Raw genomic sequence first — 19,053 nt, forward strand, 5'->3', positions numbered from 1 at the left:
TTAACTTAGAATCTTTCTGATTTCATTTATATCATGAATTTTACATATTTTATTGAAAAAGTAGTGAAATACATGAAAAATAATAAAAATAATAGAATATTTTAACATTTTCTATCACGTTCTGCATCACAGAAAGCGAAATTCGTGATGGAAAATCGCATGTCAAGATTACTCTAGCGGACACATGAGAAAATTAAAAAAAAAACAATAGAAATTTTAATGCTACTGTTTTATTTTATCGATTCGTAACAAATTTGAATATTTTATAATCAAATAAATTCTAAAAGAATAATTCTTAAAAGAATAATTTGTACGTGGGAAAATTTTTTATTTCAAAAAACAAATAATATTTTGTTTTGTCTTTTTTTTTGCGAAGTATACCTGAAATGCTTCGTGATTGAATTCTGCAAATTTTTCATTCAAATTCATCACTCTTGCGAATTGATTGACATTGATAATTTACATTGATAATCTAACGATGGTATATAAATATAATAATAATATATTACAATTTATTTATATTTTATAACGAGATGTTAAAAGTTTATAAATAATATTTAAATTAGAGATAAACATATTGAATTAAATTCTAAACATAATTATGAACAAATTACTAAAATATGTTATATTTTATATTAATGGCATATGTTATATTTTTTAAAGTATACATCTAATTAAATTCCAAATTCAAAGAAAAAGAATGTGCATGTTTTTTTTTATTTTTGTTACAGAATAGAAATAAAATAAAAATTTGGAAAATTTCAAAGTAATAATATTTAAGTGTAAAAATTCTTAAAATGATCTAGTATAAATATCTAGTTAAATTACACATTAAATTATTATGTTTTGGATAAATCATGAATAACAAATAATTGAAATACAATAGTATCTTTGCTTACTTAAGTTATCCTCAAAGTATTCTTTATCTTCAATTCATTTAGAAATTTAAGCCTGCAAAATTATAATTAAATGAAGTTAAATTAAGATTTATTATTTATACATATAAAAAAATCTTGAAATTGAATACTAATTATAATGTAAAAATATTGCTTAAAACAATAATGTTCAATTATTAATAATAAAATTTTCATAAATATAAATATATTTAATATATAATTTTATCTCTAATTTAAGTGTTTAATTTATAATCTTGTTTCATCCAAGGATTAATAGCGTGATTAGTGATATCACACTAGCGCCATATGGCCATTATCTACATTATATCAAATTATGCTAAATTTTACACAAAAGAGATTATTTTTTTTTTATTTATTTTTTATTTATTTTTTTTCAGAAATAAAATTAAAAATAAAATAAGATAGATTTATCTTCGCTTTATCCAATAATTTTAATTTCTTATAATTTAATAAATAAATCTTAACCGATATTTTTATACATCAAGTTTTGTGTTTCTTTTTGCTTTTAGAATTGATCTTCTAAAGACGTTCTACAAATATATATCAACAATTCAAATCCAAATTATCTTGATCTTATAAAAAAAAGTTATTAAGTTATTTAAACTTAAATTATTTTAAAGTTAAGCTACTATTTAAATTCTATTCTATCAAAGGATCTTTAAGAGATATTGTAACTGAAAGTTTTATTAAAAATTTATTATATGAAGGACAAGGAATACATATATTATATTGTTTTTATCTTTTATATAAGTTTCACAAACTTTTTAAGATAAAATATCTCCTAAATTAAAAATTTTTTATCATAAATAGATTAGTATTTTTTTATAGAAAATGATGAGCTGCATCCATTAATATTAAAAATTAATATTAAAAATTACATAATTCCATTTAAAAAATTAAAGTCGATTTTTACATAATTTCTATATATCAATCTAATAAAAAAACTATTAAACTATATGATATATTTCCGTATATTAAACAATTTTTGTCTAAAACATTTTTTTCTATTATTCATATTTTTTTATTCAAATATCTCAGCAATTCGAGAAATTAGATATATTGTGTAAATGCTTTTTTCAATTGACTGTACAGTATCTTTACTTTTTTACAACCATTGTCGATATTATCGAAAAAAATTTTCAAAGAGATATCCGTTTCGCAAGACAGTAAGCTTTCCATAGAATCAGTTTAGCGAACAGAACAGGAAAGTTAGTTCAATTGGTTTCGAATCTGAGGATTACATGCTCCGTGGCCAAAGGGCTCTTTGGTCTGGGTATCCCTGTTCAAATTACCTTTCTCCCATTGCCAAAGAAATATCGCCGAATCGACGAAACTCGAGGTAACTGCCACTCTCGTTTTCCTTCTTTTTTCCTTTTTCTTTTTTCTCCACTCAGCAACAAATTTATGCCATCAGATGGCGCGTGTGCCTCCTCTGACGATAGGGATAAGTACGATGACAGTCAAGAGCAGTCAATCAAGATTATCCAATCTATGATCGAGTCGAATTTTTTCACGTGTGGCTATTATTTTCGGATACGTAGAATCAAAGTTTGTTATATTGTTTCCTTACGGAATTAGCCTAGATAAAAAAATCATGGTTTTTTTTCATTAGATTTCATCACTCTTATTGATATTGATAACCTATTGTTTTCATCGATAGTTTCAGATTGAAACAAGTCATAGTATGTAATATCTTTTATTATCTTATGAGATTTTATAAATATTTAAATCAAACTTAAAAACAATGAAATTAAATTCTAGAATTAATTACGAATTAGTTAGATAGTACAATTTCACGATATATTATACTTTTTAAAGCATTTTATTTTTTAAATATATTATATTTTTGTAGTCAATAAAATCTAACCTAATCTAACTGAATGATTTTGATAATCATTATGTTATTATATTTGCCTTTTTTGTTTTAAATTATTTGGTAAAAATAACGAAACAATTTTACATTCTTTTAGAATAGTTTTAAAATAAAGTAAATTAAAATTATTACATATTACTTTTTGTTTGAAAAAAAAATTGGTTTTAATTTTTTGTATTCGTATCTTTGATATTATAAATCTTGTATTGTATTGTAATCGATAATGTTTTAATTCTTTCGATATGCTATTTCATATTTACTTTTTGTATATTAATTTTTTTAGTTATTTAATAAAAAGAGAAAAATAAGTATGTTTTAAATTATTTTTTTTGATTTAATTTAAGAGATTATTGGAAATGTACTCATCATTGAAGGTTTTTATTAAAAATTTGAAATAAAAAGATTAAAGATTATTTAATATATTCAATTCATTAATTTATCTAAAATAAAAACTATGTCGATAAAATAAAATTAACAATAAAATTATCAAAATTATCAAATTGACAACCGAATTATTTGTTCTTAAACTAAAAATGAATTAAAAAGTTTTTGCCAAAAATAATGTAATTAGGTATTAATTATAGATTTATAGATAACAATATGATGTCTGTAATTATATATCTATTTTCATACTAATACTTTAATTCTAGATTTAATTTTGACGATAATTCGTCCAGAGATAATTCAATATTATGCAAATAATTGAGAAAGATCTAATTGAGCAAGATATCTATAAGAATATTGTAATATTGTTTTCTTCAAAATGACATATATTATAGTATAATTATTTATACATATATGTATACGTACAAAATACTATGTACATTTGCAAAATAGTCATTAAGTTAAATAGACGAAAGAATTTATAAAAAACATATTAAATTAATAACATTTTTAAAAAAATACATTTTTACAAATTAAATTTAACTTAAGTTAAAAAAATTAAAATATTCACAAATGAATTTTAATTGTTATAAATTGAAAATATATTTAAAATATAAATATAAAATCTAAAATTATACATTTAAAATTATCCAAGTGTTTCACGTGCAATATCAAATTTCTTCGTATTGTTCACAGATATATTATACGAATTAATCGAACAAATTATTATTCACCTATTTATACACGAAATACTATATACGAAAATACCATTGAGTGACATTATATATGGATATTATATACATTCAATCCAATTGCATATTGTTCCATTGTTCCATTCATCAGCTCATACACTTCTGGCGTAATACTCGATTACCATTCACACTGAATTTGGAAATCACATTTGGCCTTATATATGCACGCTTTGAAATGAGCTCGAACGATTCGAAATCGTAATGATCGAATTTTAGTATGCGATTTTGTAAACAATAGGAATTGGTGCAATTGGTTTTGGATAAACATGGAATTTGCCATTCAATTATTTCAAAATTGAATATTCATTTTTGAAATCATTCAAGTTATTTAGATATTTAATATTATAAACAGCTAACATGTACAATATATATATAATGTATCATTCAATAAGTAAAGAGACAAATTATTTTTTTCATATTGTTTATTTAATATAAAAGCATTATAATTTTCTTATTTTTTTGAAATATATCATTTCTTGCTACAATTATCCATTTATTACTAATGTTACTTTTTTCAAGTTTCTAATATTTTTTTCATGCAAAAACTTCTTTATCTTGTTGTTATTTCATCTGAATCACTATTATTAGTTTTTTACCTGTTCTTTATTTGAAAACTTCATACGTAATGATTCTTACGTCTGATTCTTTCAGAGGGCCAAATAAATACAAATTCGATGGGAGAAAGTTTGGATAGAATTTCCCTGAGACTAATTTTTTCTATTCAAGAATTAATTGTACAGTATATAGTTGAACATTATATTAGAAATTCACTCTTAATACCATGACCAAATTGAAACACGAGCAACTGGGAATTGCGCAAAGATATAAAACCATCTTTGTACTAAATAATCAATTTGGAATCCATAGAAAATCCATAGAAAAATTGTACGTCCAGTAAAAGAGTCCAGAACAGGTGAGTCTCCACCTGTGAAAGGCGTGGATAACGTAGCGCTCGCCGCTTTTCTTATCCAATTGGCTCGCGCATAAAACACCGCCATTCCGTTTTGCGACCCCGTGTTTCACGATGCTGGCCATTAAAGCCTAGTTTTGATCACATGCCACAAATTCCTCGATACAAGAATGCGATTCTCCTCGATTTGATCGAACACAATGAACGTGGAATTCACGAGACTCCGTTGAACTTACTTAGAAACTTACATTAGCCTAAGCTAGGTTAATTTGCCAGAGTAATCGCGAATTGTGTTACTTTGATACGTCTTAAGGAGATATAAGGAATTGGAAAACTACTTATTAGAGACAATTATTACTTAGGAGATATGTTTAGTTTCGATGATGAATTTCGATATTTACGGTTTTTGTTGATTGCAAATTATTTGAAAATGGTAATAAATTAATAAAGAAGAAATTTTGATATTAATTTTGTTTGAAAATGTTATCGAGGAAATTGTTAAAGAAGATGTACTGCATTTTATTTCGAAAATTGTAAAGAAAGAATTTTGAAATAATTCTCGAAATTTGTTTGAGAGCTATTCAGGAGAAAGATTATTGCAAAAGAGGATTTTTAAATTAAAATCTTCGAATTTTAGAAATTGTATAGAAGACATTTTGAATTAATTTTTTTCAAAGTATTATTAATATTAATAGTTTTTTTTTAATATTATCAAAAATAATAAAGAAATAATTTTTAAAATTTATCTGAAAATAGTTGAAAATTTTTTTTAAAAAAAAGTTAAAGGAATTTTGAATTTAAAAATTAAGAAAAAAAAGAAAAATTTTGACGTGTTAATATTGAAAATTTCTTTGAAAAAAGTTATTAAAGAAGAAAACATTAATTAATAACATTAAAAGGTACATAGTAAGTGTTATTATATCATAATTGACGAGAATTATCGGTTATTAATTATAATATTCAACGATGATTAAATAATTTAAATCGTTAATTTAAATGTATATTATCCACTATGTATTATTGAAATGTAATTAATTGATAAATTCTAACACGCGTTATGAATTTCTACCAAAGTGTATTTAATATGAATTTAGTTCACCAAAGTAAATTAAGTTTTTAATCTAGATCAATGAACAATATGAATAGAATAATTGGACTAATATATAATTAATCAAAGATAAAGAGCACCATGAATATCAACAATCAGGAAAATTTCTTTGTGAAAGAAAAAAAACTGCTTTTTTTTTGATTCTATTTAAAAAAATAATATTGATTTTTAAATGATTTTTATATGTTCACATGTAAAAAAATTATTACCAGTATAATATATTCAATTCAAAGAAATTATATCATTGCAATGTTTAATTTTTAATTTGAAATTATAATATTAATTGAAATATTTGGAAAGATAAAATATATCTTTCTATAACTTGTGTATATCTATTTAAAAAAATCATTATCAAGTTACTCTATAAAATATTTTTTATAAATATTATCAGAAATAAACGAGATATTTCACATTAAGTTATTTTATATATCCTATTTAATAATAAGAAATAAGGAGACTTTAAGAGAATAAAAATTAAATAGAAAATTATTATTTATGAATCTTATGAAATTTTATGTACAAGATTTTCATGAATTTCATAATAATAATGAAAAATGAAACTCAATAAATAAATCTTTTCAGAATTTTAAATATTAATATTATATGTATAAATATTACTGAAAAATATACTAAAATTACAATTGTTACTTTGATTAAAATTATTGCTAATATAAATTGCATTATTTTAATAGTCTGTATACTATTTTAATATTCTATTATATAAAACACAATAATTTTAATTTTCAATAAAACAGCAAACAAACAAAATTTATAAATATTGTCATGTTATGCTAATAATTGCATAATTTTAATATTCTAAATACATTTCACAACACATTTAATTTTCAGTCTGGAAATAAAACAACAAAGAAATAGATTTTAAATATTTTCAATAATAAATGTTAACTATGCTAATAATAGCACATAATTTCAAATATAATCCATAATATATTCAATTTTCATTCTCAATTAGAACAAACAAACAAAAAAAAAAAAAGAAAAAGATCCATATAAATATTAATAACATGCGTAATTGTATAATTTTACATAAATTAACATGATCAACATAATTAAACGTAATCCATAATATATTTATATTCATTCTCGAATAAAATTAAAATATTGTATGCTTGATAAACGATCATTTACATTATGACATATTTTAAGATCACAAATTGAAAAGAATAAAAATATTTTAATTACCTGATAACAAGACTATGAACAAAAGTTTATAGAAATTATGAATGAAGAGGAACCGCATACTGAAGAATCAATCGACTAAACTTCTCATCGATTTAGCCGATTCATCTAGTCTCTTCCAAGATGGCGAAGAGACGCAACTTTGATGGAGAGGCGAAAGTTTGCTAGGTTAATTAAACGTCTTCGCGTCGACACGTGCGACAGGCGCGACTCGAATTCCAATTGAATCGTGATTTACGATTCATGACCGAGCGGATAGGATAAGCGAAATAACGGCATTCTCTTAATAGAGATTAAGCTGGGAATAATTGATTCACACACGACTATAATTTGATAAAATGTGAACTTGGTGATTATTAATTACAAATAATTATATTGCAAATAACTGATGTTTAATAAAATCAATCAAAGCTGAGAAATGAGAAAATGGTTTAGAAATAATTAATCAAATAATTTTTATTTAGTAATAAATAAGTAATAATAAATAATTCATTATAATTATATTAATGAATTAAATCTTTTTATTGATTAAATTGATAAATCATTAAGAAGTTAAATAGTTGTTAGTTAAAAAATTATATATATAATAAGATAATTATAATAATTTTAATTTATAAAATAGCAATTAACATTATATCTAATGTACATTTTTCACACTTTTGTATCTGTAAAACAAGTATACAAGTTATATTATAATTATTTAAATTATAAAATATTTAAATTATTTAAATTATTAAAATAATTATATAAAATAATTGTTTTTAAAAATTTGAAATATTTCTTAATGAATATAATAAATGTATATATGTCGTTTTACAAATAATCGCAGCACTATCAGAAATATCATCAATATGTTTAAAATATCATAGTATCATCATATCATTTAGTATCATTTCAGTAATTATTGGATCTTCTTGCGAAACATGAAATTTATCTATGAGATATATCTTGATATTCTTGATGATTGATATAAATATTTTTTTTTTGCATATTACATAAATTACATTAAAAACGATTGAAATCAACGACAGTAAATTACTATTAAAAATCATCAATTATGATTTTATCTACATCGTTGATTTTATATTTATATTTTATTATTATTTTTTATGTAAAAAAAGTAATGTATTCTTGAAAATTGCCATCAATAATGATACAAACATATATGTAATATTAATGAAATCATTGTAAATAAAAAATGTCGGTGAAATTAATGACAATAAAAATATTATTGATGAAATAATATTTTCATCATTCTAATCCATATTTTTGTTCCTATGCAGCTAACTTAACCTAATTAACTAATTATATGTATTATAAACATAGATGATATTTATGTGTTCAAAGAAAGTTTTATGAGATCATTTTTATGAGATCATTTTTGAGTCGACATGTCAATTTAATTTGTCGATAATTGGTACACCTACAGTGATATAATTGATATATGCACACATGATTGATCATATATGTAACCATGACGCTTCAAATGGTTCCTTATAACCTATATCATAAATCTGCTTTAATAATCCACTCATCTCAGAAATTCCAGCATGGATGTGTTTCGAAATGGAAACTTATAATCTGTTATTTAATTCAAAAAGACAAAGAAATAAATTTGTCACATTTGGCATACAAATATTTATATTCTAACAAATATTTATTAACAAATTCGAATATTTCATAAATATCTATTTTGAAAAAAAAATAATACTTTTAAATAGATAAATTCAAACAAAGAATTCAAAATTTAGATAAATATAAATAAATATACATATATATATATATACATGTATAAATATAAACATAAATATATAATATTTTAATTTGAATAATATATAGTAGTGCCTTAATATAATAATGTCTGATTAATAAGATAGAATGAGCGAAATTTTTTCACAATTAAATTGTGTGATTGAAAAATTGTAATCCCAGTATGATAATAATTCTGTGAGAATAATTCCAGTTAGATATTACTATATCTGGCAAATGTATCACAACGTGAAAACATACACGTGTAATATAATATATTTTCTTTGTACCATTCGAATTCTATGAAATGAATCTTTTGCATTGGATATAATTCAGATTTTATATGTACGTAGTTATGAACTTGATCCCTTCACTTAATAGCCATCCTATGTATCGAAAACCGTGACAATATCAGTTAATCGATTTTCCATAAATGAACAGTGTCATCGGGCACAGGAAGAAATATGTCCAATCGAATTCGGGATATGGAACACTCCCCTATTTTGCGGATGATATATTTCACAATTTACGTAACCTCCTTTTCTCCACGTATCCTCGAAAATTTTAATATAACCGGCAGTTTTTTCACCGTGATATTCACTTTTACTTAGCTCAGCTTCGTGCGAATTTAAATAATAAATTCCGCCGTCGTCGTTTTTCTTTGTAACTTGCGATCTTCTCGACGTTAATGTTAAAGATGACGTATGGAGTATACACTGAAGAAATGGGTGCAAAGAGCATGGTTAATCACGGATATTAATGTATATTATTATACGTGTAGTGGTTTGAATTTTTAATAAATTATTGACTTGGTGGGAAAATAATTTCAACTTCTCGTGAGTGTAAGAGTAAATTTGTTTGAAATGTTAAATGTAAAAGCATGATAATATTAAACATTTCTTCTGATTATATCATATACATTTTTTTGAATTTTTAATTAGATGGATGAAAAAAATAATTTTCCATAATTTTCTATTTGTGTATGAATCATAATAAATCAATTTATTATAACATATTAAAATATTCAATTTTAAAATTGTTTAATTGTTTATGAATATTGTAAAACTATTATATAATCTATTTTTGAAATTTTTTTACTTTTGAAATCGAGATTCATTTTTACTTGAAATTAGATCACGAAAATTTGTAAATAAAGTAGAAAGTAGGACAAATATATTTTTCGTGTGAATGGTTATATTTATAATTCTGGAATTCTTGCATTTAATATGATTGAAAATCGTATATTCAGAAATATCGTATAATCAATTATTTTTTTCATAGAATCAAAAACTAACGCAATGATATAATAATAAATCTTATTAATAATAATAATAAATCGACAACAAATTTTTGTTTAAATTAATTTATTTAATAATTTGATAATTTTTTAAAGCAAGTCTTTAAATAAATAAATAAATTTTTTAAATTCTAAACATTTTTGCAGAATTTTATAAACTCCATTATACTATTAACATAATATTAATATATAAAAATTATGGATTAATTTTTGGAAAAAAAAATCAAATAAATCCTAATGTGACAATTTTTTTATCATCTGAATCTCTTATTTAAACGATTTTTTAATATATACATTTTGTTCACAATTATATGATTTTTAACATTTATTTTCATAAATAAAATATTATTAAATTCTCAAACAAAATATTATTGTTTCTCCTTTTCCTCATTATTTTTTTTTATTTGTTTATTAAATAAAATTCTATATTATTTTTTCAAGTTATTTGATTTAATTCAACACAAGTTCTACATTTTATTACAAATTAATTATTATATTAATTTTTTCACACAACTTTTTTTTATATATATCATATATCATCAGATTTATTTGATAAAAGAAATCTAAATTGTAAAAAAAATTGTAAAAAAAATCTATAAAATGTACTTAAATTTAAATTCAAATTTCTAAATCCAAGTTTGAATATTCAGATAACAACAAAAAAATTTCACTTTAATCGTTTCTATTTTATCACAGTAGAACACAGCTAATTCCGTCCATAAATCCTATATTGTTTTTTGTTTAATCGTGATTAAGTTCGTTGCAAATTGCTCGTTTACCCAGTTAATAATTCTGTCCTTTCAGTACATTGGCCCTCTGTTCCAGATCTCTTTTGAAAATGGCTGCCGCCTAGAGAGCTTGTACTTACTCTTAACAAGCATCGATCACGATCCACCATGGATCCTTGTCACTGTCGTTGTTGCGAAACGTTCGACATAGCCCTCGGTGACGTTTCCTCTCATACTACACGCGTAATTATACCGCTAATAAATATTGTACGCTCGAAAGATAAGTGGTGATTTACGAGAATAAACTGCGATCAAACCGTCTGAATGAAAAATCCTCGGCTTTGAAACGGTACTTTTGTCGCCCACGCGAGAGAAATCAAATTACTAGATGGATCTTTTCGTACCACTGTGCTCGACGAATGATTGAAAATAAAACCACACGGTGGCGCATGTGTTCCATTATTATCGATGTTTCTATTTTTCTGTAGTAAGCAGTTTTATGTTCAAAGTGATTTTTGTATCGTGATTCTTTAGAATAAATTATATATATATATATATTATATATTATTTAAAATCGAATTATTTATTTTATGATAAAATATTTCGTACGAAAATTGTATGATTTAGAAATGGATATAATTTTATTTTTTTTGCAAGAATATGGACATATGAAGAATATATAGAAATTAAGGTTATATTTTCTTTGACTAGATCTAGTTTTAGTTTATTAATCGATATATTATTTTGAGAGATTTGAATTTTGTATCAAAAGTTATAAAATGAAAGATAATAAATATGTTTTATTCATATTTTCTCTTTTAAATAAAAATACAATAGAATTACATTATTCGAATATCTTAGAATATTTTATTATTCAAACTCTTTATTATAAATGAATATGAATATCTCTCAAAAAAAAAATATTTCTCTAGAAAAATTTATTTTCGATACGATAAATTTATTACGATATTGCAGAGTATAGAAATGATAGATAGAGAAGAGTCAGAATATGATAGATGAAAAATGCAATAAAACATTAATCATAGTATGATTCGAATCCAATAAAAATAAGGAAAATATTATTAATATTTTAAATTCTAATACTGAAATAATATAGAATAATAGAAAAATGAATTGAAAATGAGTGAAAATATGCTTCTCTTCAAAATTTTTAAGGTAGAGGAAAAGAATTTTGGTAAAAATTTAAAATTCAATGAAATACAAATATATATTAAAAAAATTTGTACAATTTGACCAAAAAAATAATCTAATTTTATAATAAAAACTGTTTTTTATACCATTATCTAATTCTATCGTAAATAAACGTACTTTTTTAAAAATATGAATTCATCGAAGAAAAATCTGTATTCTATTATTCGAAAATTATTTTATTATTTCTTTAGTATCTTGGATAAGTTTTATTAAAATAATAATTTTTTTTACTATATAAATGTTTGAATTAATAATTTTTTTGGGATATAAGAATCTGTCAAACAGTATATGATTTAAAAAAACACAAAAATTAATAGCGTCAAATTATTTCTCTACACCGTGCAATATTTATACGAAATTTACGAGTTATTCCAAATAGTCATGTTGAGATTTATCCTGCATATTTGAGAATCGTCACGGTTGTGTTCCATTTTTTTTTTTTTTTTCTGTTGCAGACGGAACAATTCACGGTCTTGTGGCTGCTGTTCGCGATGATAGTCGTGGGTAATATCGCGGTCCTAATCGGCCTCCAATGGGGCAAACGGCGTAAAACGCGGATGGATTTTTTTATCAAACAATTAGCGTTTGCTGGTAAGTTGTTCCGTTTCTGTTTTTCGAGGAATATTGCCAGAAAAATCGATAAATTCGGATCGGATTGGATTCTGAAATATGGATGAGAAGAAAGAGAAGGAAACACGTATTTACTCGAAAGCATAGAACAAAATATTTATATAATATTTATACAAAATTTGAATATAGTTATTAGAAAAAAATGTATCAGATCAAACTTACATGACACATAATTTAATGTGAATAATTTTTTTGATGGATTAGATATTATAAGATACTTAAAAAAAAAAACAAAGTTTTTTTGTACGACTTTTATACGTTCATCTATCAGAAAAATATTTATATCAAACTGATGAAAGTTTGATTTGATACACTAACAAATAAGCTAATATATTGACATAATTTGTTATAAAAATGTTATATAAATAATGATATATATTTTACAATTATATTTTATATCTTGAAAATAAATGTTTCATAATTTTTATAAATATTGTTCCAATCATTTGAGATTTTATATACAAGATGTTTTATTAGGAAAACATGAATAGATCAGTATCACTTTGCTTTTTTATATTTCTTGCTTTTAATGCAACAAACTTTAGAATATAAAATTCAAATTAAAATATCTTTTAAATTTAATAATTTTTCGTATATTTAATGTGCAATATTTAGAGTTATGATTATATATACTATTGATTATCGATATAATTGATATAATTTTTGATATATCATTAAGATATCGTTAAATATTATAAACTTTATTGAAAAATTATATTATACTTACATTTCTGTTTGTAATATTAATAATATTTTTAATATACTATAATAAATGTGAATAAGAAAAAATCAGAATTTTTTATTCTCTTTTAATTATTTTCATCCGTTATCGATATTATCAATATATAATCACAATATTCTCTAGTTTTAATAATATTTTCTATATAATATATATAATTATATTATACATCAACTATTTATATAAAATAAAAACATGCTCAAAATATTCTCAAATCGAAGCAATTGATTTTATTTTGTCGATAATTCCTCGATGCCAGATAGAACAGAATTAAAAATCAGAATTAAAAAATTAAATTTCAATTACTCGTTATCCTTTCCATACACAATATATTCTCAAATTGATGTAACTGATTTCATTTTATCAATAGTCCCTCGACACGAATAGTATCAAAAAATCAAAGTTAAATTCTCAAATTTCAATTAAATTCGTTAGTCATTTAATTTTCAACAGGATATCCATCAATTTAATTTTTTCAATATTTTTCTTTTGCTACTCGAACGAAAAAAACTCGAATTGATTTTATTTTGTCAATAATCCCTCGACAAAGAGAATCAAAAATCAAAATTAAAGAATCATATTTCAATCACTACGTTATCCTTTTCATGCACGGTGTATTCTCAAATTGATGCAAACTATTATTTTTAAAAAAACAAAAATCAAAAGTTAAAAACACAAATTTCGTTAGTCTTAATTTTCAAGAGAATACCCATTAATTTAATTCATTATTTCGTCCTTTCGCCACTCGGACGATTAAATGCACGAAGGAGCCGAATGTGATACTCTTAAAAAAAACGTAAAAGAGTATAAATCGCGCGTCAAGCGTGATGTTGTAAAACATCCAACGGGTATTTTCGACCCGTGTGTAACTTTGTCGTCTCCCAGGCTTCTCGAGTGTGACACGTGACTTAGAGCCACGCTTCTCATTTTTCAAACGATCCGCTCGTAACGTTGGAGAAGTATTTCGGTTGCCCAAAAACCGGCGACCGAATGTAAACATGCCACGAATAAAAATTGAGTTATAGGGAGCCATAAAGATTTACACAAGCGTTTTACGTTTTGGCGTAAACGGTGGATTTGTCAAGATTTTCGAAACATCGTTGGAAAATGAGTCGAAAAGAATGTTAGGAATACATATTAGACAGGAAAGAGAATGAACATTGAAAGTCAATGCAGTGATTTTTATTCTCAATTAGTGAGAAATAATTTTAAAAATAATTTTTTCATCGTTAAATGATTCGTATCCTAAAGACACGTATGTTTTTTTAAAGAATTTGTAAAAAATTCTTTTTTTCGATTATATTTCACTCTCCGTGATTATTTTTCGTAAATAAAAATTATGTTGGAAGTAAAAATTTTTCTGACTAAACAAAATTTTCAATTTTCAATCTCCTATTTTGCAAGAAATATTCTCAAGAGAATTTTAAATATATTCTTAAGTGTATTCATATTTTTGTTAATATAAAAACTAATCTTTTGAAATAAAAATATTTTAAAATATATCTCAAAAACTGTGTAATTTTTAAATATTTTGACATTCTGAAAATATCAATCCATTTGATCATAAAACTTTCGACAATTATTTTTATTTTTCACTTTTGAAGAATTAAAGTATTGTCAAACTATTAAAATATTTTTCAATACGTATAAAAAATATCAGACTTTTATTTCAAATATTTTCAAACGTATTTCAAAACAACGTATTTCTCAAGAATATTTTTCTCTCAATGCATATGTAAAATTCTCAAAAAGAAAAAAAAAAAAGAAACTTTTGTTTATAAATATATTACTTGGACCCTAATTTATGATAACAACCTTTGACCCCTTGGTCGAGTCATGCACCTCCTCGAGGCCTACATCCAACAATCTCCTCTTGTGCAATATCTCGACCTTTTTCAAATCATTCTTTTCCGCCTTTTTTCCCTCCTTCGGTATTATGTTTCTCGCGGTATATCCTCTTGAAATGCATCCATTGTGCTTGTTGAAAAGTTCGGCGCCAGTGTGTAAAGGCGAAGACGAAGAAGGCGGTCGTAACTTCAAGGTGGTCTGTTAATTCTCTTTCGAGCAGAGACCACCGTATTTATTGTTTTCTTCGAGGGAAGAAGATGAAATTTCGCGCTAACTCGAAAATTACATTATATTGGTATCCCTGGCGAAAAGTTTTGGGCCAAATGAAATTCCTTAAAAATAACGTTAAATTTTTTAAAACATTTAATGTAAAATGTTAAATATAAAATATAAAATATATAATAGAAAAAAAATATAATAAAAATGTGAAATCGATATAATAATATGAAAAGTAATATAAAAAAGTAATTTAAATATATTTATTTTTAATATCATGTGCATTATCCGTGAAGGAATATAATGGAAAAACGAAATGATAAAGAAATTTTAAATTATTTCATTTATAATGTCATTTCAACTTTTTGAGAAATTTTGTTTTGAATGTGTACATCTGTTTATACGATTGAAATCAAATGATGTCAAGTATCATCAAAATATAAAATATATCTATTGTGAATTAATTATAACAAAAGAGCAAATATTATAAAAATAACATATATATTATCGATATATTTTTCATTTTTTACAAAAATTTCAATTTTAATGACAAAAACCATTACATAAAAAATGATTTCCTCACTACAAATATACTTATTATTTTATCTACAATATTATAATATTTAATATATCTACAATATTATTAAAATCTAATTTTAATAGAATTAATTCTTTTTTCAAATGTTTGTTATTTATATTTTCAAAAATTTATATTTTTAAAAATGTTTGAAGAAAGAAAAGTTGATAAATTCTTAATTCTATATGGGATTTTAATAAATATTATAATTGCATTAATTTTTTATTATTATTGCTTTTGATATGTACATTCTGACATTGTCATAATTGAAAAGAATTTTTTCGATTTTTTAATAACAATCTTTTGATTATAAAATTAAATTATATATACAATACGATATTAATTTGATTTTGTTTTAAAAATGAATGATAAAAATTATTTGTCAGAAATCGTGGGAAAAAAAATTGTTATTGTATATTCACAAAAAAAGAAATATCTTTTATAATATTTTGACATTTTCATATCCACGTATAACAATTTTTCTATAGATTTATTATTTTTTATTTTTTATTTTTAACTGCACGTTCTTTAATTAAACTTTTGCTTTTTCATGAATGATGAATGAAAAAAAAATCTTTTTCTTTGACTGATTTAACTTTAAAAGGTAAAATATTCACTTGAATAATTATAACATAATATTATATAATATAAAATATAAATTTTTATAAAAATACAATATACTAATAAATTACAGATATTCATGCATTTAGATACATAATCAAAATGTAAAAATGTACAAAATACGCATAATATTCAAAAATGCACATATTCAATTGAAATATTATAATATTTAATGTTCAAAACAAAATTTCTCATTCAAGTTCGATTTTTTTAGTCATATTCATCGAAATATTAATTTGCATAAATATCGTACAATCTGTATTCAAATTGTATTCTCCGTATTAGAAATGAATATTAATTCTGAAAATACACATTTTCAGAATTTTAATTAAAATCAAGAATATTGTAAATGTATTTATTTTATTATAGAAATTTTAATAATTTCATATTCTACAACACAATATTATGTATTTTCATAAAATAATTTTATGCTCGTATCATAATTTAGAAGTGATTATTTCGTAATTCGAGAATCGAATAACTTTGTCAACTGTAAATTTAATTTGATACTTTATATCGAGTTTTATTCGTAATTATTCTTTATTGATAAATTGCGTTTGCTGTTATGAGAAACATAATGAGTTTCGAAATAAATTATCCAATTTTTTTTATTCATAATAATGCATTTCAATCAATAAAACCATTATGAACTCATTACAAGAAAACTCATTATTAAAAAAAATATTTTTAATGGAAAGCAAAAAGAAAAAAAAATTCCATCAGAATATCAAAATATTATGTTACTAATTAATAAATAACGTAATTTTAAAAAAAAACTTAATTTCAATAAAATAATAATACTTACATGTTATAAGTATCATCAGTATAATCATAATGTATCGTGAAATAAATATAAGAAATTCCAATTATACTTGTCTAAAAGCATAGCACATAAATCGTATATTAATATTCAAAACTAGAATTATTGTATAATAATAATATATATATATATATATATTTATATTTATTTATCGCAAAAAATAAATTCTATCGAAAATATGCATATACAAAATTTCTTGTTAAGATGGAAATAAGAAATGTTTATCAAATGATTGGTAATGCGATACTAGCGCCACACTGACCATTAACTATTATTATTCAATTATTAGATTCAGTTGACAATCCATCTTCCATAATATATTTTTAGAATTTACAATTTTCACAATAGTTGTAATGATTAATCATTTTATAGTTATTTATGCAAAAGTTATTTAATAAACAATTTATTAAACAATATTTTTAGCAAAGAGCAAAGACCAACACGTCCGTTCTGCTCTGTGTTCGGAATACGACTCCGTTAAATCGATATTTTGGATATGAATGACAATCGATATTGTCATTTCCTATCATTGTATCGTATTACAAAATATATTTATATATTCCTTTAACTATTATTAATTGTATTTATTCTCTTTCAAATAATCAAATTGTATTTTTATTATATTTTTCTATATAATTAAAACATATAAAAAATATATTTTGTTAATTCTTGACGTCAAACTAATTGATGAAGAATATTAATTGTTATGGAATATTATTGTCATTTTATTCAAGTTTCAATTATTATCATTAATCTTATTATTACATATTAAAAGTTTAATCTTATATTTCCATACTCTAAAAATTTAGATAAAAAGTTAAGATGGTATCATTAGATTTAAATATTGTAAAATTTAAACAAATAATAAAATATCCAATATAAATATTACGATGTTTCAATTGTGAAGTAAACTTTTATTTTTATTTCTATATTCTATAATAATTAAAAATTTAAATTTTTATGAATATTGTAATTTTTATTCTATTAGTATATGGAATGAATACAAACATTACTTATTTTAGAATATCAGATAGAAAAAATTCGACATCTTAATTGGTTAAAATAACCAACGAGAAATCCGAGCTCAACTTCCTTAATCCATAAGATCAATGCTCTGATTCTTTTTCCCTGCACGTTAAGAACAAACACTTATATCCCTGGAGAATTCGAGTAAATCGCACCTTCTTTCATTTTCCTCTTTCAAAACAAACCTATTTACTTCGACCTCCGCATATAGATCTGTGCTATAGCCAAGCTGTATCCAATCTAGTGAATATTCTTAACGCGAAAAAGTTGATTTGCCCCTGTTTTCCCTTGTTCCATTCTGACTTACGAGATACCATAACTTCGCCCATTACTTTGTTACTACTCGTTCTTCTTGATATTCTTCCTTGAAACACTGTATTCTCCTTCTTTATTGCGATATATATCTTTAATCCATTTTTATGCATTTGTGATAAAATCGAAATTGG

At 23.0% G+C, this 19,053-nt stretch overlaps 1 protein-coding gene across 2 annotated transcripts in view; it reads left to right on the forward strand.

Moving 5' to 3' along the window:
- LOC122717738 (cardioacceleratory peptide receptor) overlaps positions 1–19,053 on the forward strand; it is an 86,797-nt gene that overhangs the window by 47,207 nt on the left and 20,537 nt on the right. For both annotated transcript variants that reach the window (XM_043942107.1, XM_043942108.1), the window contains one exon: positions 12,586–12,721. In XM_043942107.1, the coding sequence (XP_043798042.1) occupies positions 12,586–12,721 (136 nt within the window). The remainder of the gene's footprint in view (positions 1–12,585; positions 12,722–19,053) is intronic.

This window comes from Apis laboriosa, unplaced genomic scaffold (assembly GCF_014066325.1).
Source record: "Apis laboriosa isolate Shangri-la unplaced genomic scaffold, ASM1406632v1 scaffold56_cov145, whole genome shotgun sequence".
Classification (NCBI taxonomy): domain Eukaryota; kingdom Metazoa; phylum Arthropoda; class Insecta; order Hymenoptera; family Apidae; genus Apis; species Apis laboriosa.